This window comes from Diorhabda sublineata, chromosome 8 (assembly GCF_026230105.1).
Source record: "Diorhabda sublineata isolate icDioSubl1.1 chromosome 8, icDioSubl1.1, whole genome shotgun sequence".
In the NCBI taxonomy this organism is placed as follows: domain Eukaryota; kingdom Metazoa; phylum Arthropoda; class Insecta; order Coleoptera; family Chrysomelidae; genus Diorhabda; species Diorhabda sublineata.
In genome coordinates, this window is record NC_079481.1 from 22,092,640 (window position 1) to 22,118,733 (window position 26,094).

Sequence of the window (26,094 nt, forward strand, 5' to 3'; positions counted from 1 at the left end):
GCCAATAATGATCAAAAATGAAATGCAAATATTGCAAGCATTATTCATATATACGAGGATATATTGAAACAAAATTTCAATGTCAGACGGAGCCAAATCTGGCGAATAAAGGTGGTGTTCTAGTAATTCAAACTCTAAATCACGAATTTTTTGTATGGCAATATGATATTTGTGTACAGGGGCATTTTTCGGCAAAACCAAAACAACTTTGGACAGCTTTCGGCGTCTTTTCTCTTTAATTTCTTCCCATAGAGTGGTTAGTAATGTCGAATAGTAATGTCCACTTATTGTTCTACCCTTATCCAAAATCAATCTTGATTCCTTCATGGCAATATCAAAAAACTAAAGCAAGAACTTTTCTAGCAGATTTTTGGACACGAAACTTCTTGTCTTGGTCTTGGAGAACCAGAGTGTCGCCATTCCATCTATTTTTGTTTTGTTTCTGGATCGTAGAAATGTACCCAAGTCTCATCCAAAAATGCGGCTTAAAAAGTCCACATAGTTTTCAGATCGAGCACAGATCGAACGCGATGCTTCTACCCTTGTACGCTTTTGGTTAACATTCAAACATTTGGGGATCCATTTTGCAGCAATTTTTCTCATATCCAAATTGATGTGATCTATATGATGAACGCGTTCATATGAAATATTCAGTGCTTCAGATATTCGTTTCAGCCCAATTCGATGGTCTGATAAAATCATGTCATGAACTGCATCGATATTTTCGGAGACTGACACAGAAACTGGCCTTTACGATCAATCATCATCTTCAATAGAAATATTAACTTCTTTTGAAGCTTGCAGTCCAATTTTTCACGGTCGCATACGAAGGACATTAATTACCAAAAGTATTAAGCATATCTTCGTAAATGTGCTTACCTCTTAACCCTTTTAAATACAAGTACTTGATGATGGTTCGTACTCCAATGTTTCGATTTTCACAATTTCGGTGGACATCTTTTTTCTTTTAATTTATTGCGTAACTCTGGTTTACTTTTTTGACGTCAAACTTTACACTGACACTTCTAATAAGTTATTGTTCGTTGCTATGGTAACGCAATATTTTGTTTATGCATGGAACTGTCTAGGCTAACTAGATATCAATACATCCTCGTATATGAGGAATGCCCTTCTAAAGTTGATGCAAATGGCAAGTAGAAATTGGTGAATCTTTGAAGAAATATCATGTTCTATGTATTCTTTTATACCTCATTATCAATTGGAGTCAGTTAAGGTGATAATTAATGAAAGACATGAATGATGGGTAAGGGCTCTTCAAATTAGACCAGGAAGATCATTCAATGCGGAACCCAGAAGATTACTTTGTAGATGGTAAATTATCAAGAATTGAAATATACAAAGCAGATATGTGATCACACAAAAGATATAATAATAGAAATAAAAAAGGAAAACTCGACAATGATAAGGAGCATATTAAAGGAGATTAAGATTTACAAATTTATGAAACTGAAGGACGATTATTTTAAATTGGTATTTAGAAGAACAAGATGAACTCATGTTTTTAAGACATTTACAACAGTAAGCATTTGAATATATATGAATCATAGTATTTGTCTACTTCTTTTATAAATGATTTTAATAATATGCATATTATTCTCAGAGTAAAGAAAGAAATAAAATGTGGGCACATTATTACAGAAATCATGTATCGAAACTAACATCTTAGTGGAAAACGTAGTTTTAGATATTTGGCTTATTATATCAGATACAAACGAAAAACATATTTCAATTTGTTTTGTTTTTATAGGATTTACAGGATGTCCTGAAAGAAATTATAAATGACAACATGTGGAAAAAGATTATTGATATCGAAAGACAAACTACCAATAATTACAACAGAAAAGTTACTATAGAAATTCAGAACAAAACGAACAGAAGATATTAAGGACAACATAAAAACAATTGAGATGGTGCTATTTAAAGGAAAAGTCTAACTTAGTAGTAAATTTTATAAGGTTCTTGCAACAAATTTGTGGTTTACAGTATCCAGGGTGTTGTAATGTACCCACGAAGAAGATTCAAGAATAGATGAGTCATCGAAAACTTTAAATCGCTACCAAGATGAAGTTATATTTCAAGAAGAATGTGACAATAACCCATCGCCTCTCAGGGATAAAGAGAAACTAGAAGTAATTATGAAAAAAATGATTTTAATATTTTCTTCATTTATTTTGTGATTTGTAGAAATTGAAGATTTGAATTAAAAACTTAGAAATGTGCTAGCCGAGAACTTTGATCGTTTTATAGAATATATTAAAAATTATGACTCTTCTATCAATACCCAACCCATTAAAAAAGGAGAAATATATAAACGTATTACCCGAAGAAAAAGTGAACTTTAAGTGTAATAATATATTTTTTAAATTACTACTTGATTGAATATATTTTCTTAGAATCTACGTAGTATAAATGTTACGTCCCAAGCCCGATCTTGTACGGAGTCGAGCTTCGTACAATGAATTTGTACGAAGTTCGATCTGTACAAGCCATTTTGTACGGAGTCGAGCTTCGTACAATGAATTTGTACGAAGTCCGATCTGTACAAGCCATTCTGAACGAAGCCGAGATTGGCGGACTTCGGACAGAGATGATTGTACGAAGTCGACTCTGTACAACGCTGGTTGTACGGAGTCGGAGCATCGATACTCACTCGGTAATGAGCGCGTTATTCCGAAGTAGTACACGCAACCTAACCTAACAATAGATGGTAGCCAACTAGCCGGAGAACATACCTTCAATCACAATAACTACGTTTGTGTTTACTAACATCTTAATAGCGCGCTCATTACCGAGTGAGTATCGATGCTCCGACTCCGTACAACCAGCGTTGTACAGAGTCGACTTCGTACAATCATCTCTGTCCGAAGTCTGCCAATCTCGACTCCGTACAAAATGGCTTGTACAGATCGGACTTCGTACAAATTCATTGTACGAAGCTCGACTCCGTACAAGATAGGGCTTGGGACGTAACATAAACAACAGCAAGTTATTTTTCAATTTTTTAAGCACGCCAGTTAAGAACATTTATTTCTTTTCTGTTAGTCCTAGACGTGAAAATGTGTGAAGGAAAATTAATTATTTTAAAATAATATGAGATTTATTTTCTGTCTTTCATCAACCTTATATAGCATAAAGAATAAATTAATTTTCATCATTATTCATTTAAATGAAAAATCCTGAAGCAGTTAAGGTTGTGTTCAAAATTTAGAATTTTTTCACTTCTACACTCTGTTTAAATTTGGAGGACTTCGCCTTCAATTGCTGCCACTTTCGGATTGGGATGGATGAATGTGTGGCATTTAGCGTCTGCTGTATAAGACAGTGTAATAGTGAGCGTTAATGTAGTGGTAGTGTAAACAGTATGTTCAGTAATTCTTCATGCACGAATTATATAAAATCAAATTAAATGAACAATATTCTTTGACGAAGCCTCAATTGAGTACGATGTTTGGATATCGTCGATTGCTTTGTTCGACTCCATTAAAAATAAATTTTGTGGAGATATTTATGTTAGTGAGGTTTTTGCTACGGCAAGATCCAAATCATCTTTTAATATTTGTTTTAACTTTTTCGAACTAGCTCGACAGTTTTCTATTTCATAAAACTCGGGTACTCATAACCGAATTTCTCGGATTTGATATTAGACTAGAGATGTGATGGGTGCCTTTTGTGTCGTTTCTTTAATTCAATGCTTGTATTAAGCAAGTCATTCCCACTTGCAATTATTCTCTAAATATAGCTTATTGAATCACATGACACAAATAACTCGTTTCACTTTTATTACACAAATTATACCTGATATAAGAAATACTATTTTCTTTCTAGACTTAGCTGCGTAGATAATTTTCAATTATGTTATCTTTTTTTTCAAAAAATTATAACAAATGACAAAATTTATAACATTATGGATCGCGTAATTCTACACATTAAATGGCTTACATAAAGTTGTTGTAGTACAAAAATACGAGTATCTTAAAGTTAACGTAATGAACTTTTATGGTTATTATGATTATGATAATTATAACAATAAATCCAATAAATAATTGAAGTACAATGATGCGATGTGATCATAAATATTCCTCGCGTCCAATTTGTCTAAAAATACACACACGTTTGTTTTCCACAACTCAAAGACAAGTCATGTAAAACGTCTTAAGCAGGATTTCAAATGGATTTAAGATGTCTCTGTGGGCTCAAGCTGTCAAATAATTTACCCAGATGAACTGTTTTATGGTGTTTACGAGCAAATTACCTCAAATTATTAGAAACACCGCAATCCTAACATATTTATGAGAGACTTTATTAGTTTGGGCTCACTAACTTTCCGAATTATTATACTTTGAATTCTTTTCTAGATATCTTCTGGTTAAAATTAAAGGTGAATAAATGTCGTTTCAGAATAATTTACGGTATAACGAATTAATTCACGAATTTACGTAAACTCTGTGTCTTATAAATTTTGAATACAGTTATCAAATTTGAAGATTTATCATTCTGAAAATTAGAATTTACTATTCTAATGCATTCTAATCCTGTGAATAAACAGTAAAACCTTCAGAAAATTCATGTTTATTCAAGCTTCAATTTGTAGATTGTGAGTAGTACTTTGAAATTCGAAAATATTCTGGAAGAAAGAAAGATTTAAAAAAATTCGTTTACCAACGATATCTAAAATAATGTCATTTAGAGACTTTTTATTTGAGTAAAAAATGGATATTAGTTCATTATCTATAAGAATAGTCCTTATCATTTTTATCAGAAATTCAATTCAATTCGAACGAGACACGAGCGAGCCCTGTATTTCCAGCTCCAGAAGAGTATGCTCCTTGCATTTACTTGTTGCTGGCTGGACAAATTGTATTATCATATATTATACCTTGCAGTTCGCTAGGAGTAAAAAAGGAAAATGCAAACGAATGTTATCATTAAACAATAAATTATAAAAAATAACAAAGGAAGATACAACAAGCAAATAAAATATTAGAAAAGAAAATGAGGAAATAAGGCAAAGACCAAAGGGTATAAAATTAATGACGATCTAATAAAACAAGGAGATGCAAAAGATCATAAAAGAAGCGACACAGGAAGAATTAAAATATCAAAATATCATGGCGTCTTAGTCAATATTCGAAAGCGTCTGTAAACGCCCTCGGCTCCCCTTTACTTCATCTAATTCACAAAAGGTTTAGTTAGCAGTTAGGTTAAGGGATATCAATACAGCGCCCCACGGCTTCAGAAGCAGCTCGGCGCGCGCTCCGTATACCTACTCCGTTCCTGAGCCGTAGCTTGTGAAACATTTCGAATATCGAAGAATGTTTTGTCACAAATTTTTTACACATGCTGTAGGTATGATTTATCATAGATAAAAAACGATTTATCGACTCGAGAAACTAGAGGACCCTCTTAAGGGATCTCTGAAGTCTCATTTTGATTGTTCCGAAATATAGAAAAAGCAGGTCAACGTTTTTATTCAGATTTTGTCCGACTTTTTTACATACTTCCAACGATTTTCTGGAACTTTAAGGGTATTTGTCAGAAGCCTCTCAGCCCTCTTTCTCCAAAAACAATTTCAAATTTCAATGTGACATTCGGAATTCTAACGACTAAAGAAATTGTTCGATTGTATATCTACATATGCTGACAGATCCATCTATGGCTCTCAACTTTAATTACAAAATTGATGCAACTTTGGGCTATCTGTGTGAAACGTCTAGAAAATAAGTGGTCTTTACGAACACCTGTGAAGTTTTATGCTGCTCTTTCAACTCTATCTCAATTCTAACATATTGGGGAAAATTACAATGTGCGGTAATAAAATTATGAGGTTTGAACAATATAGTACCAAAAACAACATTAAACGGTTGTTCAAAAAAACTGATCTGATAGTAAAAAGATTTTGAATTTAAAAATGGTCATGAGTGCCATATTCCCTAAAAAGGTAATAAAAACCAGCGGCTTTTGAAATAATTTGAGTATTTTAGAGCATATAATAAAGTGCATTGTTTTATAATTGTAGATGAGGCTTGAGTATAATAGTGTGGTTCAAAGGATAGAAAAATCGATGTCAGCATCAATTATTTGGGATTTTAAAGAAATCGTGCTGTAGAATAACCTCTGAATTGCTGGAGAATAACCTTTGAAATGGCGAAAAAATAATTGCAGAGAATTATAGTTAGCTTTTTGATCAATTGAATCTGAAAATTTGTGAAAAAACCTAGTTTACCCAAGACAAAAATCATGTTTCATCGATATAACGCATTCTCTCATACAGCTCAAATACAAATCAGTAAATTAGAGTACGAACTTTTGTAATATCTACCCTATTTGCTACACGAGGCGTCCTTTGACTGTTCACATCTCAAATAACATCTCCATAGAATGTAGAGGTAATAGCAGCCGTGAAAGGCTATTTTAATAAGTAACGTAAGTTTTAATAGAAAAACTTTTTGGAGTTTCGGGAGAATTTAATTTCTCATCAAAATATAACTTAACGGAATCATTTACTTATCATTAAAAACCCATTCAGGCTATATTCATCAAAGTTGCGGAAAATATTGATTCGTAAAACTGCCTAAAAATATTTTGACTGAAAATATAAACATAAATAATATAATAAATCTGTTTAGTAAACAGGAACTGAGTAATAAATTCATTAATAAATTATTTGTTTTTATTTAGAAATAAACTATATCAACTTCTTATGAATTGAATATTACATTTATAAATTTTCATGTGCTATAAGAATTGAAAACAAATGAAATCACGTATGACAACTTCGACTGCCCTAACATAATATAATCTCTAACCTAAGGTCAATGTGAAGGCATGAGAAAAGATGGTTGTCAGATATCCTCTAAAATTACTGAAGTATAAATTTTGTCTACTTTATTGAATTAACTTTCAATTCATCACTTTCTGAAAAAAGAAGACCGAAGACTATTATGAAGAGCTCGAAATATGGCGGAATTCACTAGCTGATGAAATTTTTTATCATCACTAGTGACGACGTATTTTGAGTTGTATTTGAATATATTTATTCTATTTCAACTAGAGTTACATGAAGAAAAATCTAGGTTAATTTAAAAATTAAAACGCGACAGGATCATATTTTTTAAACATGTGTCAGCACTTATTTTATTATAAAAATAGGATTGTTGTAAGCACCTTTTAATGAATTTAGTTCATTCAATAAATCTTGTTAATTGAATCTCTAAAAATTAATAGAATTCATTAATTTGTAAAATTGTAATTTGTATTAATATTTTTTTTTAAATATACTTTCCAATTTTAAATATATAATTCTAGATTTTTTTACTATAACTTCTTACAGACTAAAATTTCATAAATATATTCATTATTGATTAATTAGTAATGTACCATTTATAACGTTTAAGATGACTTATTACGAACATTTTTTGATTTAGCTCTCAAGCAAATGATTTGATTGAGTCTCTACGTTTCTCCAACATGAAAGTTTGGCATATTCAAAACATTCGATCAGTTTAACTGATAATGAACTACTGATCGCAACTTTTGAAAATGCGAACCTCTCAAGTTGGCAAAAACGTCAAGAGTAAGGGACAACTGACCACAACACAGATATAGGATGATGGATGAAAAAGCCTTTACAATTTATCAAGATCCATATTAGGAAGAAAAGCTCATATTGCCCCATAGTTATTGATATACAGACAATTTTTTCAGAAAAACTGAATAAATTTTATTCACAAAATATTATATAATGATTTTAACTGAAAAATTTTTATTCGTAATTTTCGAATTTACAAAAGATTTATAAACCCCAATAAGTGATATTTACTAACAATAGGATAGAAAATATTGATTGTAGTCATATTATAGGTATTTTGATTTATTTTGCGATTCATTCTGTATACTCGAAAAAAATTGGAGAGATTCCTACAGTGCCCAAAATGGAGTGTGGACAGTGATAAGGCAAAAACGGAAAGAAATAACTAAACTTCGCAAATCAAGACAAATAGAAAACAAATGGAAAGACTACCTAACAGAGCTGTTTGAAGGAGAATGTGATTCTAAGAAAACCTACACATCATATATAAGGTATAACGTGTGTAACGTATATATATAAAGACACCATTCAAGAAGTTGACCAAGCCCCTTAAAAAACGGAAAGTCTCCAGAATGGGGTCCATAATGAACCACTAAAGTAAATTGACCCACATTTAACACCACAACTTACATATTTTATCTGAAAAATTCTGCTACATTGTAAAATACCAGACAGATGGCGTACCAGTACAATTATACTCATATTTAAATAAGGAGATAAACAAGATCCGGCTAACTACAGGAAGATAAATTTGCTAGATACAACATTGAAACTCGTTAGAAAAATTATCACCAATAAAATTAATTCAATCACAACACAAGAAGATGAACATCAAGGATTCAAATCAGGAAGACATGCGGAGATGCAGTATTTATCCTGCAGCAAGTGGTGTATAAATCCATAGGATATAACAAATCAGCATTCCCTTGCTTGAATGACCTCATAAAAGCCTTTTACCGCATTAAAATGAAAAATGTATCAATATAATCCAGACTATCGAAAACATATACTCAGACAATCAAGTTCAGGTTCGCATTAATGGTAAACAAACAAAACTCAGACAAGGAGACTCACTTAGTCCCATCTTACTCAACATACGAGGATGGTCCCAGAAGTGCCTGGCCCAACAAAAAAAAAACACAAAACTTCTGGAAAAAATATATTTTTTTCAACGCAATCCCCTTTTTAGCTCTATATTGTTTTCCCAGCGATGTTCAATAATTTCGATACCCTTTTTATAATAAGAATCGTCAAGCTCCTAAAAACAGCCATTAACTGCCGACATCATCTGTTCATTGTTGGAACGTCTTTGACCACCGAACCGAACAGAAAATAATCCGATCTAATCTTAAATTATTAATTTTGGCCATTTCAATAACGGATGTTGTAACCAAACACGGCCGTTTTGCTTGATTTCTTCACTATAACGTTGCAATGAGTTCTCATAATACTCCGCCGTTGATAGTTTTTTCTTTTTCAAGATACCCAATGAAAATTATCTTACGCGTTTCCCAAAAAACATGACTTTGCCTGCAGGTGGAACGGTCTTCTTTGGAGCCAGTTCTCCCTTTTCAGTCTATTGGACCCACGTTTCATTCATGGTTATGAAACGGTGCAAATATTTGGTGTTATTTCTGTGAAGCATTGCCAAACACTTGATGGAATCATTTTGACGACGCAGCTTTTGTTCCATTGTGAGCGTACGCGGCACTCACATTGCGCAAAGCTGTCTCATGTCCAAATTCTCAGTTGATATAAGATGTATCGCACTTTTTGAAATGTCTACTATGTCTACTAGCTCGACGATCATCCAGGACCGCTTTGTGGATTTTCATCAACACCTCATTTGGTCGACCACTACGATGCTGGTCTTCGCAGGTTGTACGGCCTTGTTTAAACACTGTTATCCAATATTTTGCTGTTTATTACGAAAGAGCAGCTTTACCCAAAGTAGAATGTAAGTAGTTCAGTTTTTATATTGGTTGGGCTAACGCCTTTCAAATAAAAGTATTGTATCACATAACAAAGACCAATTTTTTTGATGTTTACATCAAACTCGAAACATAAGCTGCATAGATTGTGTACTTAATAATACAGTGGTATTGTTCAGGCAACTACCGCCATCTCTAGATCAGGCCAGGTACTTCTGGGACCATCCTCGTAATAATGGATGAAATCATACAAAAGGTGTGGCTAGGCAAAGGTTACGGAATGGGTGACAAAGAAATCAAAATCCTGTGCTATGCTGAAATGTGCCGAAAATGAAGATAATCTTCAAATGATTATTAAATATCTCCAATCTCACAGGCAAACAGCATAATCACTATATCGACTGAAGAAACCATGTGCGTAACAACATAAAAAGAGTCCAATAATTGCAAATTAGAACTAGAAGGCCAAATAATACAACAGAATGAAATACAAGTACCTTAGAATTGACTTAGCCAGTTAAGGAGACATAGAAGACCAGGTAAGGTAAAAAGACAAATAGCTAGAACAAATAAGATCGCGGAATGTCTTCAGAACGTAGCAAGACGGGAAAAACACTATTAGATTATGTAAGGTAGATAACATTAACGAATGGATATCACAGCATAAAAAGCAATATAAGTCAAATGACAGACGATAGACTGATATAAAAGATAAAAGAAGAATGATCGCGAGAAGGAACAAGCATTAGACCGTTTATGGAAGAAAGAAGAAGAATTATGTACACTCTTTCACGTAAAATTTATAATACTTTTATTTTAGATCATCCTGTACATATGTAAGTAAATCAGATATCACTATTAACTTTGTTATGATTAATCAAGGCTCTAATATCCGGTATTTAGAGAATTGTTATTTTTAAATCATTTTTCATTCTACTTGAATACTGAAATTGTTTATATAAAAAGTAATTTATAAATAATTCATGGCAAACTCATCACTAATAATAACTAAAACAATTATACAAATATCAACTGTATATTTGTTAAAAAAAATACCAAATTTTGTCTTGAAATGAGGATTATCTTAAATTAGAACTGATTTTCAATAAACTATTTAGTTTAATTCCGCGTCCTTCATCTATATTATAGAAGATAAAAGCCAGAAAGGTTCAATTAGATTGCAATAATCTGCAATAGATCAATTTCTGTTCAAAGTAGAGTTTTATATATTCTAATTAATCATACAGTCATACAGAAAGTATAATAATAATGTTCCTTCCCGTTTGATTTTAGTCATATCCATAACAATGAACAATAACAAAATAATAAAAAATGACAAATTGTTTTGTCTTTTTTTTACAGTTTTTGGGTCATTTTCTCTTGTCACAGACCAATACTAATCTCCTAATATATTTTTATCTCAAAATCTCTGATGACTCGTCATAAATTTTGATGAAAACTTTACCTTTGTCCATTACTCATATTTCCAGTTGTCAAGAAAGAAACTTATCTTCAATGACATATTCACTTCTATTTATTAAAAAATTTTCAATAAGTCAACCAAACATTTTTATTATTTTCTTTTTGCATTATTTCTCAAAAACACTTAGAGAACTTTTTTGAATGGCAAACATTTCCGTTGAGAGATACTTGCAAACTGGGATCTTCTATAACTTTACGTATCTATGAGCCAAGAAATATCCCCTCTTTTAATTCCTCTTATGTAATGTTTGGAAATATTGTTTGCAAATACCGCAAATTACTCTCTAATTCGTGCTGCTCTGACAGTCTCTTCTTAGACCTGTAAATAGATTTGAGCTAGATCAAACCATACTCAGCATTCAGAACAAAACTTCCTGCGGCATCGATGGGTTATCAAGTTATTATCAAATTTTTCAGAAGTGATGATCAACGTTTTATGTTCTCTAATCAACGAATCCTTTGAAAAGGGGCTGCCTAAAAACAACTATAATTGTTTCCCTGCACAAAGGTGGCGAGAAAAATAACATTAGTAACTAACGTCCTATTGCATTATTACAAATCTAATCGAAGATAATTGAACTACTAATGAAAAACCGTCTATTACCCTTTTTCTTTTCAAACATAAAATCTTGATAGCTCAACAATTTGGTTTCCTACGTAATACATGTACTAAGGAGGCTATGTTATCTGTTCTCAATGAAATATATACCTCACTTAACAATAAATTTTATTCGGCTCCATTTTTTTATGATTTCGCTTAGGCCTTCGATTATGTTGATCATGCAATTCTGATTAACAAACTAGAATATTATGGCATCCGAGGTGTTCCCTTAAAATTGTTTGTATTTACCTTGAATGTAAAAAACAACTGGTACCAGCTAATGGTAAAGTTTCAAGTAATTTACCAGCTGGCAGTGGTGTACCTCAGGGTTCAGCTTTAGGTCCAATCCTTTTTTATTTGGTATCTATGAATGATGTCACAGACTTACGAATTAATGAAAAATTTCACTTTATTTGTAGATGATACCAGTGTAAACTGAAGTGGTTAAGATATACAAGCTTACGATCAAGTTTCTTGGACTACATATTGACTGCTTTAATAACTTACTAGTCGCTGTTCGAATCGTATCTTCGCTATGGTTTGTCTATCTGCAGTTCGTGTAGTTTGCACCTCTTCGAATCTATCTTGAAATTACAAAAAAGAGCTATTCGTTACATTCATGGTCTTAGTACTAGAGCGCATTGCGAATTCTATTTTAAAAATACAAAATTTTAACTCTCCCCACTCTTTCCATTTTAGAATCCGTTTGTTTGGTTCGCACTTTCACAAGTCAACTGAGAGACCGATTCGTAACTACCCTACTAGAAAGAAGAATTTAGACATTTAGTTAACTATACCTACTTCTCATCTGGTAAAATTCAATCATGCTCAGTGCCAAAAACTTATTCAATCAGCTACCTTCAGAATTATAAATGGCAAATACATTTAATAAGTTTCGAAAACTGACAAAGGCATTTCTGCTTGGAAGATCTTATTATTTTGTGGCAGAATTCTACAATCAACCAAAGATTCTATAGACTGAAATAATTCAATTTAGTATGATGAAGTAAGATATTATATGTATTAAATTTATTAAGCCAAATGTTATTTCATATCATCTAATATAAAATTGTGACGCTTGGTCCATAAAATTGGAAAATTTTCTAATAACAATAAAGCTCTCTACTATTGTGAGAAAAATGGGAAGCCTTTTTACTTATGATTTTTTCCAAATTTATTCTTTTTTGGTAACCAGCGTACTTAGTACTATTATTAAAATTAAAATTAGAGACAATTAGGGTACATCTGATTAGAATAATTTCAATACGTTTCATTTCATACATTAATGAAAAATTATTTGCAAATTAGCGTAACATATTTTTCCGACCGAAAGCATCATCTGATGTATTGTACTAATTAATATAGTCATTCCTCACTGCATGTTTCGTTTCGAAAAATATCCAAGTATCGGTTAGATTTGTCATTTGTATATGCTCCCATGTTTATTTTGGTAGCTGCCAAGTCGCTGGATTAATAGCCGCAAAGTATTTAACCACATTCATCTTAGAATCTAGCTGTCTCCCTTTACAAATGATCCCATACCGAACACACATTAACCGACCGATTTTTTTTTTCAGGTAGTCTCTTGTTTGCTCCGTATCCTGAAACTGTTGTTTACAAAATGAATGGGAATTCTCAAAATGTCAGCAGAATCCGAACAAATAGGGATAATAAGAATTTCTACGTTTAATGCAGATCAAGACATTTGAATAATATTAGCTCAATAAAAAATTAATTTTGTCTTTTTTTTTTGTTTTCCAATATAAATTTATTAATATGGAACCCTAATAAATGACATATGTGCCGTTTTCACACTGCCTATTTTGCACGCTAAAATTGAATAGACAACAGTTTTTCTTCCTAAATTAGTACAACAATAAAAAAAGCATTCAGTGAATGTCGTGCATTTATCTAGCAGTTTTCTCGTGAGAGTCTACCATCAACCTCTCTTAACGACGTTAATATAAAGAAAAAAGTTAAAGAAATGGTACTGGAAAACCGTCGTGTCGGCTTCCAATAGATGGCAAAGGCTCTCAACATCTTTTATGGAAACATATTTTTGTTAATATTTCAGGTAATGCTTCAAAGATTTTCATTGAAACTCTCTAGATTTTTGACCAAGATATGTGCAGTTTAATGTTGTTGTTATGGAAAATTAGATCGTTTCCGGCTGCTTTTTCTCTCTTCGCTTATTAACTCGTACATTTGTTGACAGTAAATAATTGATTTGATAGTTTGGCCAACAAACACTTGGAGCTTTGCAACTGTTTGTGAAGCGTTTCGAATTTTCAAAAGATTTCACCGATTTTTTAACAGTTAGCTGACAAGTTCATCATTAAGACTAAAAGAATCTGTAATATGAAAATTATAGACCCAACGCATGTGTCTGATGATACCAGACGTATTGAAGAAAGTTTTTTTCGCAATCCAAGTTAGTCTACTACTAGAGTTCGCAGAGAACTTGGAATACCTCAACCAACAATATGGAAGTAATGAGATGACTACTTGAGCAAGCCCTCCACTTTAATAACAAAAAGAAACTTCTCAAAATTTAACAAATTTCTATAGCAACTGTTTACCTCAATGGAAAAGTCAAAAGACACAATGTTTGAATATGGGATTTGAAAAGTGGCACTCAAAATAAATTTTTGGAAAAAAAATTCATTTATGCCTTATACTAAATAAGCTTGGAATGATAATTTTGTATATATTATTTTCCTTCTTGTATTTTCACCTTTCACTATTATATTAAGGTCTATTTTTTAAAACTCACTCAAAATATAAAATAAAGCTTTTTATCTGCGGAAATAAGAAGGAATCATTGGGTGCCATGTATGAGAGCTCGCATTGTCATGATGGCGAATGATTTGTCCTCTACGATTAGTTTCTCTAGATTTTTTCAAACACTTCAGGCAAATAAACGCTGGTGTACCATCAAGAATTGACCATTCTACGTTGGTTGTTCTAATGAAATGGTGGCGACATGTCTAGTTATTCCGAAAAAACAGGCGAGCATTTGCTTCTAAGTGCTTCGTGCGCAAACAACTTTTGTCGGTTTTGGCTCGTCTTAAAAGACCCATCTACTCGATTGTTATTTAGTTTCGGGTTCACATACATAGATCCATGATTTGTCACCTGTCACAATCTTAGAGACGAGCTATTTTTGAGCAATTGTCAAATTATACGGTATCCAACGCGAACAAATCTTTTTTACAGCCAAATGTTCATGCAATATTGATTGTATGCTTGTGGAACTAGTGCCAAGTATGCCTCAATCTGACTGAATGTCACATGACGATCTTGCAATATCAGTTTGTGTACAACATCGATGTTTTCTGGCAGAACAGCCGATTTTGAACGACCGAAAGACGGTGGCTCTGTTACCAAAAGTCGAAGCGAGTTGAATGGCACACTGCTGTTGGTTTAATCCACGTCCAAAATCATATAAAATAATAGCATGAAAAGGTTCGCAATTTAATTCCATATTTCCAACTCAAATAGCAGTCGTATGACAACACGTTTTGAGTACGTTCACCATTACAAATGTCAAACTTTATGATAGCAATTTGACATATTCACATCAGTGTTGCTATATCTCAAAACTGAAGTATCCAGTTCGTTTTATTATAAAATTTTGTTTTATGTAATATTGTTCTTTCTTTTTTGGGTAGGGACTCTTGTAAGTCTGTTTTTTGCTATTGCTTTGACAACCTTCTCGAAAGTCATTCGGTACATTCCTTAAATAAAAATAATTGATTGAATTTGTTATTTTTTATTGAATAGTTTGATGATATTTTAAAGTGTTCTAGTGATGATTTTTGTAAAATTTTTATATTACAAACGTGATTTGAGAAAGAAATACTGATTTCTAATGAAAAATTTATTTTTCTAACTCTACATACTTAGTACAGTGGTTGTTTTTTTATCGGCATCAGCATAATATTGGTCAGTTTTCATGTCCCTTTTTCTAAATAATCAATCAACACTATACCTCTGGAATCCCAAAACCTTATGGCTGAAAAAACGACTTTAGCTTTGTTTTTTAGCACGTTCCTCAGATGAAATACATTGCTTCGAATATATTTTATTCTCTGAGATATCTAGGATATATTTATTGTATCTAGAAGGATTATTATCGAAACATTTATTTGAATTTCATGCGAGTGAGTTTTCAATCACCATTAAGCAATCTCAGTATCCACCTTGCAGATAGATTTTTTATATATAACCATTCATATACACCCGCTACTTTTAAATTTACTCGATCACGTACTATTATTCGACTATAGCTAAGTACAAGGACGCGGATTTCCACAACAATTTTTGGAGTAGTCATAGTAAATGATGATTACTATAGTTCAGTATCATCTTTGTTCATAAGGCTACTTATGAAAGCAAATGAACTCTCACAAATCATTCTATGGGACGTAGCACTTTCAGGATAATAATTGTGTAAGTTTCTTTATTTTTTTCCATGTGAGAAATCATCGCAACTCTTTATATAAGTATTATAACTAATCTATCATATTAATGTAAAATTTTGACAATTTACATTAGGACCATGGCGAAAAAAAAACAATTGTCCACCTCTGAACAACTCTTGTCAAACGTATTTAATAAAGTGATGGTATAATTTTTTGTTTATCTTTTTCTGTTTATTAGACAAGAATGAAATAAAAAATATAGCATGCGAAAATTTGCTTGTGTATTCGATTCACATGTTACTACAATTTATTTATATAAATTATGGCATAAATTAATAGAAAATATTGAATATTAGCTAAATACAATTAATTATCAACGAAATCCTGTCTTCATTCTCCAATATAAATCGTTTTCCTATGGTCGAAATAAATTCCAACCGCAAATATTTTGCTAGTAATAAATCTCTAAATTTAAGAAACACTCTTCTCCGATTAAGATTATGAAGTATTTATTTTGATTTGGCTCGACTTTTTAATTTTGAAACATTTCTTAAGGCATCGTCCGGTTTATTTTTGGTATTGAACCAATAAACATTTCAGTAGAGCATGATTTTTAAATAAATATATCTACACTGCACAGTTTTTCTTTGACATGTTACTTCCATTTTATATTTATAGCTTTTATATAGAAAAAGGTTCGGAAAAGGAGTGTTTCTTTATTCTGGATAACATCATTTCCTAAACTTTCTCACTAAATGCTTTTATTCAGTTTAGTCTTCAACGATTTATAAGATGTTTGTGATAAAATTTTTATTTCATACAGAGTGGCCACATCAAAGCTATAACGATAGACCAATAGATCAATAATTTGAATCATTTTCAATAATAAATCATGAGCATTAGTTACCGAATTTGTTATATCATAAAAATTCATAATTGAACTTGTTTCACAATGCTATTAACACTGGCTTCACAATAATTAGTGATAACTAAATTAAAGTTTTCGGAATTTTCCAAAAGCTTCCTGTACTCTTTTTAATATTTCAATATCATTCGGTCAATTAGTAATCCTTTTTGTAGAACAAGCAGACCAGCCATCTTGTTGAAAGAAATGAATCTGTCGAATATCTCAAGGAAGTTGGTCAATTTAACGTTCCTTCAATAAAGAATGGTCCGATGATTCCTATCTTGTATGATACGGTACAACAATCATTCACTTTTTAAAATACTGTTTAAGCACTTTGGGCACGAAACCCATAGGCTTAACGCTCATGAGCATGAAACGTCACATTTTAAAATATAGCCACAAATTATTTATTTGTTGCCAACTCCAAAATACAATATATCTACTCGGTTGTTTAGATACAAAATAACATTATTACAGAAACACTTCTTTTTAACTATACTTTTCACAATAGATTACCTTCTTGGTCCCTTTTATAGCCATGTTCATTGATAATACATATTGTGATTCCGTTTAAAAAACACATATCGCACACCTATTTCAATAGTGCCATAAACTAACAAAAGCTAATTTTACAAGAAAGCCAAAACAAAAATTATTGTAAATGAAATATTTTCTGTATCAGCTAATTTGGTATTTAGATGTATTATATTCGGTGCACTTACTTGAAGCTATATTGACTTATTAGTGATGTAAAATGAAATTTCAAATCTACAGACAGCTTTAAAAAATTTTTTTAATGATATGGCACTACTGTTGATGTTAATTTTATTTAGAGTCGTTGAATTGGGACTTGGGGCGAATAAAACAAAATATGACTTGCATTTTAGTTTAATGTAAAAAAATAACACGAAAATATCAAGCTCAAAAATGTTTAAGCTAAAACTCGCCCACAAAAGTTTTATTTAAACTTAAGTAAATCTCCATTTAATGTGAAACAACAGCATGAAAAAAAAATAATATTGAGCAACATGGAAAGAGGATTTCAAATTAAAATTAATTTCTTCAATCTAGCATAGCCTGATAAATAGGTAAGTAAGACTTTTTGTTTACGTCAATTTTTGGCTTAGTTGTGTAAGCCTAGATCAGAACCAAATTAGAATCATTTTTGTTCCTCTTTTTTTTATTACCACCTCTTGAAAGTTTTCACTCTCATAGGAGCTTTTACTTGAAAGAAAAAGGGTTTTTCCTTCTCGTATCTCGCGACTTTTGTATTTGAAGATAAAACTTGTATTCCATTCATGTCTCTGTTTAATTTGTTGCCGAGTTGCGTCAGAAAATTCTTTATATTATAAAAATTAGTGTTAGACGAAATGTTATGACGTACTGGCTTACGGCACTGTTCATAGTGAATACTCTTGCGAGTAACTCATTGTAAAAGTGACACTTGGCGCCTTACGCGGAATCTGTTAGTACTAATGATATGGAACTATTAAATCCATCTCAAAGTATACCTTGGACTGAAAATGGCATATTCCAAAACAATTTTTTTGGAATATGCCACTATTGAAATAGGACTGCGATGTGTAAATCCAAATATATTAAAATATAAGCATAAATAACTTCAATTCTTCAGTTTGCGCAATTTTGTGGCTCATGAAGCTCAAACATTTATCTGGTACTCATTTGATGAGAGAGGGGAAAACGCAAAGATATTTTTTATCTTTTTTCTTATAATGAATGGTTCCTGTGGTAAAAAAACTATTGATCAAACAACAGAATCAGTTTAGAAACCGATTGCATGCGCACTTTCGAAATTGTCGGGGGGATGAAGTCATCGACTTTTGCCCTTAATGCATGAAAGAAGGAAAGGAGGAGTACTTGAACCAAAAAAAAGTCTGTAGTATGGTTAACTTATGATTTTATATACTCGTAACTGAGGGTCTCAGTTTGATGAAGTATATGTACAGATCACATCTTTTAAAACGACATTCAGCATTCTATTTTCAACTTGAAAATTGTTCAGTAATCAGTTTTAGAGAGTAATAGTGCGAAAATAAATGAAGCTTCTTCTCATGTAACAATTCACGGGTAGGTTATTAAGAAATAGCTCGATTAATTGTATGTTTAAATTCAGATACTGGAAAAGTTACTGAATGGTATGCGCCGCACTCGTTTGTAAGTTACACACATTTTAAAGTATTTTACGCGATTTACTTCAAATTTATGTTTAATAACTTACAAGAATTGCTTTAATAATAATTGTAGAGTTATAATCAGAAAAGTATTATCTAGTCTTTAAGGTAAGTATATTTAACATATTTTCCCTATATAAAAAATGAATGTGAATGCAAATATTCCTTAAGAATTAAAATTATTCATATCTTAATTCCAAATACTGTTCGGGACAGAACCAAGTACGACTCTTGTTTTTGTATTATTTTTTTTGTATTCCAGATAGGCGGCGCCAAGGAAACTATGATAAGCCAAAATACCTAATAAACCGTGTATGACGATTATTAGTTTTTCATATTTATATTTAAGATTTTTATAAAAGATCGAATATGTGAATTGAGGCTACAGAAAGAGTTGATTGGGCTTAAAGAAGATGTTATGCTTATGTTTACTTTTCAGTTTGTTGTTTTTTATTGCTTCTAAAGGGTCATTTACCATCCAAAATTGGTGAAATTTTTATCGTTTCACCTATCCCAAGACATAGTACATACATGTTGCGTAGCGTCGTCATCACTAATACCTATATGTTATTAATCATTCTCATGAAATTAAATCGACTCAAATTATAAACACAATTTATATGGTATGTAGCTTAACGTAAACAAACGACTGTAAATAATATTATTAATTTTATTTTTAAATTTTTTGTAATCTATTACCATTGCGAAAACCAAACTATATCCATACGAATCTTACTGAAAATTATAAATAATAAAGAAAACTCAAGTAAAGGATACTCACCTGTCGTCTGGATCACAATCACGAAAACCCTTTGCAAATGGATTGCTAGCTATTTTTAATTGGGTTATCTGAAAATGAAATAATTGTTATCACTAATTTACCGTCATAAAAATTTAATAATAAGTTACAAGATTTTAGAATTAGGTCGATTGTTTCGAAACAGTAGTACTTCAACTTGGGCTATCATGACATTATAATTAATGTTAAATGAATGTAATGAATATCAGTTAATCACTTATTCAATCGTCTTAGGTGTACTAGTTGGTGCAATACTATCTGATGGTATCATTTATTATAACTAATATGAAATGAAGTCAATTGATCTTAATTAAACAATTAATTGATCGTCTTGATGTGTGAGATGATACAAAACCTATTTGCTTGATCAATTATTATAACTAATATGAAATGATGTTAATTAATCAATTATTTAATCGTCTTAGATGTACAAGATGGTGCAATACTATCTGCTTGTATCATTTATTATAATTAATTTGAAAAGAAGTCAATTGATCTTAATTAATCAATTAATTGATCGTTTTGATGTGCAAGATGATACAAACACTATCTGCTTGATCTATTATTATAACGGATATAGAATGAAGTCAATTAATATTAATTGATCTAAAAATTAGTTGTCTTAGATGTAATAGACAGTGCAAATACTATCTGCTTGATCATTTATTAAAATTAATATGATATGAAGTCAATTGATCTTAATTAATCAATTAATTGATCGATAAATTAATCGTCATGGATGTTATAAATAGTGTAAATACTATGTTCTTGATCATTTATCATCATTAAGATGCAATGAAGTCAATTCATCTTAATTAATGTATTAATTAATCGTCTTTGATGTAACAGATAGTGCATACACTATCTGAAGGTGTAATTTATTATAATTAATATGATATGAAGTCAATTAATCTCAATTAATCTATAAATTAATAGTCTTGGTTGTAATGAATATTGTAAATACTATCTGCTCATTTATTATTTTATCATCAATTATCATTATTATCAATTATTATTTATTATCAATTATCATTTATTATCAATATTATACAATGAAGTCAATTAATCTGAATTAATCGTCTTAGATAGTGCAAATACTATCTGATGGTATAATGCCCTCTACTCCTTGTATGTATTTCGCATTCTTTTAAAAACCGGAGAGGAAAATTGAGCAATGTCCTTACCCTATGATTTTGATAAGCAGTTACAGCCGTAAAAGATGTTTCAGGGAAAACAAAAGTCTTGAAATTTTCAGTACAGCTTTCATCAGAAGAGGCATTCTTTGGAGGTAAGTAGACTATATGAAACCTTGGTTGGTACCTATGCATCGAATTCAAAATGATCTGAAAATAATAGCACTATATAGTATATTTTCGATTTATTTTAGTTGTTAATATTCATTTCTCAACAAAAAAAGCAATATTTGAATATTCAATCAGTTAAACGACTCTTTGTAGTGAATAACAGAATTCTTGATCTTGGTCTTACCGGGTTCAGTCTTGCATGAGTCTTGCTATACTAGGTCATGGTCTCATATAAGTTTTTATAAGTCGGGTATTCCTGGTTTTTGGTATTGCTAACCTAAAGCTAATATTGATCTTAGTCTTACAGAAAAAGCAAAACCAAGAGCTCAAGATCAAGATCAATTATCAATACAAATAAATTTATTCCAAATATAAAAATTTTACATAAACAAATGTAAATTTCCTAATAATTAGGAACTGGCTTTATTGAAAGCTATTTTCTCCGATTAGAAATAAGAATATAATAAAAATCTCACTTACATGCCCGTTATCGTCCAGTTGATTATTTGTTAATTTGAGTTTATCAAATGACACGGTTTGTTTCATCCATTGCGCACCAGTAGCGGGACTGTCAGGGTGAACGTGTATCCGAGGAGGTGAAACAGGATCAGCTTTACCTGCAATCACCCAACTTGAGCTGAAACAACAGAAAGTAATGTTAACAATTTCAGCATATTTTTTTAAAAATAACATGAATGTGGTTGATTGAAGGAAAATAAGAAGGTGGATAAAAAAATTGAAAATTAATTGGCATAATTTACGAAATTGGAGCAAATTCAAGTTTTTCTTCATAAAGCGAACATATAAAAGATCATTAACCAAAATCAAACTTTTTACAATCTCAGAAATGTGACAGAGATTAACCTTATCGTCGATTCTAGCACCGTTTTAGCTCACATTTGGAGAGGAAAACGAATAATTACGATTTATATAATATAACGGTGAAATTTTCTGCTAGACAAAGAAAATTTTCAGTAAACATAATTATATTTAACATAATCTTCTTTCAGCTCCATAAAGTTTCTATAATAAGTAGTATCTTGCTCCCAAAAATAAACTTATAGTTGGAAGTAATTTTCCAAATTTGGTAACAGAACTGATTTCGAGCGAGCTAAATAAGAAGTATCTTGCTCCCAAAAATAAACTTATAGTTGGAAGTAATTTTCCAAATTTGGTAACAGAACTGAATTCGAGCGAGCTAAATCTGGCAAATATGGTCCATGGGGTGGAAATTCCAACTTTAATTTACTAATGAAACAACACTTTCTTTCTAGAAAGTGCTCAATTTATAAACTTAACTATTGATCGTTAATTAAAATTATCCCAAGTACATTCCAAATTGCCAACACCATTACGATACCTTTAAGTAGAGTGGGTTCGCCTTCTAAATAACAGGTTTTTTTTAGTTTCATACATGTTTATGAAAAGAGATTTTTCTTTATCTCTGATTGTGATCGTGTATGAACAAGCTCATATTCAAATTTGCATACAATATTCAATGTATTGCAATGTTTGAACTCCTTACTATATCTGAAAGCTGGCTCAATACCACTTTATGGATTTTCTTCGTCGTTTCTGGAGTCACAACTTTATTTGATCGACCATTAAGTTGCTCGTCTTTGCAGCTCTAACATCCTCGTTTAATCTTTGCTACCCTATATTTCACGGTTGTAAGTAATGGAGCAGACTCACAGTAGGAACAAGTTCACTTTTTATATTGGCTGGCTTGAGGCCAATCAAATAAAACTATTGTATCATTCAACAATGACCAATTATCTCCACGTTCAAAAATCACTAAAATGTTCATCACAAACAAATACTGAACACAGTGACGTATTCAAACTTGATATACATATTGTTCAAGCTACTTCTACATTTAGACCAAGAAGGGTACTTATCGGACCACCCAGTAGCTTCGGCCTTATTCAGTCTCACTTGTACTATATTTTGAAAATATTAGAAATTCACTAATAAACCAAGTTCACTTTTATACTATTGAAGTCTAATCAGGCCGAAATATTAGGAATATATTGTTCAGAATTATCAGCTATAGAGGAAAGTGGGTATCGAAAATGAGGCTAATTTTGAGACGTATTTGGTAATTTGGCACCCAACACGAAATATGATAAAAAGTATCTGCTTTTTACACTGGAATATGATCAAAATATTTACTTTGGAACAAATCTTTTAATCCAGTTATTCATTATATCAATAAAGCTTTCCTCAGAAACAACTTAACAATTTTTTTTTAATTTTATATCATTTGGCAGAGAAACTTTAATGAGTTATATTGTCTAATTACGATCTATAATATTAATGGACAAAAACATTGTAAATATTCGTTGAAAATGAAAAAGATATATATATTTGATATATTTTCATATTAATATTGGAAACAATTATAAATCGGAGAAAAAATTTTTTTATAAATAATAATAAATAAGCTATTATTAGTACGAAAGAGAGATTGACAACTGCTGTTAGTGAGTGTATTTAAAGGGTACATAGGGCAGTTTATTTATTATAAATTAAACAATTTTCATTTCTTATTGTTTCGTAATACTGCAAGGTTATAATTTATAATGGAATCTAATTGAATATTTGGAACTAACGACTGCAATAGGTTTGAATAATCCGTAGAAATATCATTAAACGAGAGATTAAACATAGAAAAGAAAAAACATGAACGGAAACTGTGGTGACGGTCATTTTTGATGTAAACATGAACTTTATCAAATAAAGATTTAGAGTATTTGGAGATCTTAATAGTAATAAAACTATTAAACAATACTGTTCCAACTTAGACAAAGATGAATATGATGGAATAAAATTATCCATATTACAGCCACATCTGGAAAAAATCACACCATTAGTGAAGCCCTTATTCTCTCTGCTGTATCACATATGGTTTATTGCATGTTGCAGAGAAAAAGAAGCGAAAAGTATCACATACATACCACTATCAAATGGTTCATCATGGATAATGAGTGACATAGAAAGCAACATAAACAACTTATTGAAGCGCTAATAGAAAGTCCGTAGTTTAAAACACAAATTGACGAAATCACCTTGCTTAATCCAATTTATTGTTTTTGTACGTGTAATAATTGAAGATGAAATATCTGAGGATCTTCTATTTTGTATGCCACTAAATATTTCTACAAAAGCCCAAAACATTTTCACACCTTTGGACTTTTTTTGAAAGCCGGCATAAGTGGGAAAACTGTATCTAATGAGTGGGCACATAACTGGGCTTGTAGCCTGTATAGTAAAAGGTGATTGTCTGTAAAAGTTTGCCAGCGAAGGACATAATGAATGAAGTTACCATTATGTCACCTTCCAAATTGATTAAAAGGATTCTTCCACGAATGTTCAAAAAATCTCCCAATTCAAGTAATGCGTAGTCTTCTTCAGAACTTGCTATTACATCTCTTCTCTTCACAGATCACAAGTATAGTTTATTTACAGTACTAATTGAATTTTACTACTGTTACAACGTGGTGATTCTAATATTTTCTACGTTAAAAGCAAAACAAATGCAACTATTAAAAAATAACTTTCTGGGCAAATGAAATAGAAAACACACTTTTGGAAGATTGGGTTCATTTTTGAGAAAAAATTGAGAAAACATATTTGATTTTGCTGATATTAAAACTTATTGGACATGACTTCCGCTCATTGAAAGTCAGTATAAGATATCACTTTCCACTTGCAGACAAAAGTTGTTTTGGATCCGTGTCTCCTTTTACTTTGATGCTAATGAAATTGAGCATCCTGACATCGAGAAGAAAAGGAAATAAAAAATATTTATATATTACGCTGTTAGATTTCTGAATCGGTGTTGAAAAATAGTACCCAGAACTTTCAAATATTTGTACTATATACGTAAGTAAGAAAGTACGGGAACAAGCGATTCAAGGTTGTACTTCTATTGAAAAAATTTAACCCCCAAAAGAAAGTGGAGTGAATTCCTTAAATAGCTCATGATTTGTAATACCATATCAACAGAGATTCCAATAATTTCAAAATCAAGATATTTAAGCGTCCCTAGAGTGAAGAAATGAAATTTTTTTCAATTAAACCAGAAATTCACTTTAGTACAAATTTTCACAATGATAACTGAAATTCACAAATGTTTTTGATATTGAAAATAAGTGTTTTTCCTTCGTTTTCAATATATATATATATATATATATATATATATATATATATATATATATATATATATATATATATATATATATATATATTAAAACAAAAAATTTCACATCATAAAATCTCTCGATACAAAATACGAGGATATTTGTTACAACAGCTTTAAATAAAATGGGGGATTTCCTTGTGAGTTCAAATTATATAACAAACTAAAATATAAACACTCTTGGTCTCATCATGATGCTGTTAAGTTAGCGATGTATATTAGATGATCCAGTACTTTCCAGTTATGTGTTCGTTTTGCCGCAAGCAACCTTTCGACATTCCTAGAAAGTACTTGCCAATGGAATTTTGGAACCTTTACTGATATTTATACTAATCAAACTGTTATCTGCTACCACTACACCAACACTCACAATTACACTGTCTGAAGCGTGTCTCGATAACCAAGAGATCTTCCGAAGACGAAGGTAAAGATTACTTCGGTGCTTTTATAACGTGTCACAGAACCTCTCAGCAATCATTGTCATTCCTTTCGACAAAAGGTCTGTCAGGCAAATGCCTTTCTGTTTCAAAAAAACTTGACAATAGTTTTTCATATTGAATTTTAGTTAGTTTAAATGATTCCACTCACTATATAAACGTTTTCTCTCTAGCGAACAATACATAATTCACGTTACATCGTCGATC

General features: G+C 31.2%; 1 protein-coding gene across 1 annotated transcript in view; it reads right to left on the reverse strand.

Moving 5' to 3' along the window:
* Positions 1 to 26,094, reverse strand: part of LOC130447257 (T-box transcription factor TBX1) — a 64,099-nt gene that overhangs the window by 14,740 nt on the left and 23,265 nt on the right. The window contains exons 5-7 of the mRNA XM_056783968.1: positions 21,730 to 21,886; positions 21,130 to 21,288; positions 19,928 to 19,995 (exon numbers count right to left, since the gene is read on the reverse strand). Of these exons, the coding sequence (XP_056639946.1) occupies positions 19,928 to 19,995; positions 21,130 to 21,288; positions 21,730 to 21,886 (384 nt within the window). The remainder of the gene's footprint in view (positions 1 to 19,927; positions 19,996 to 21,129; positions 21,289 to 21,729; positions 21,887 to 26,094) is intronic.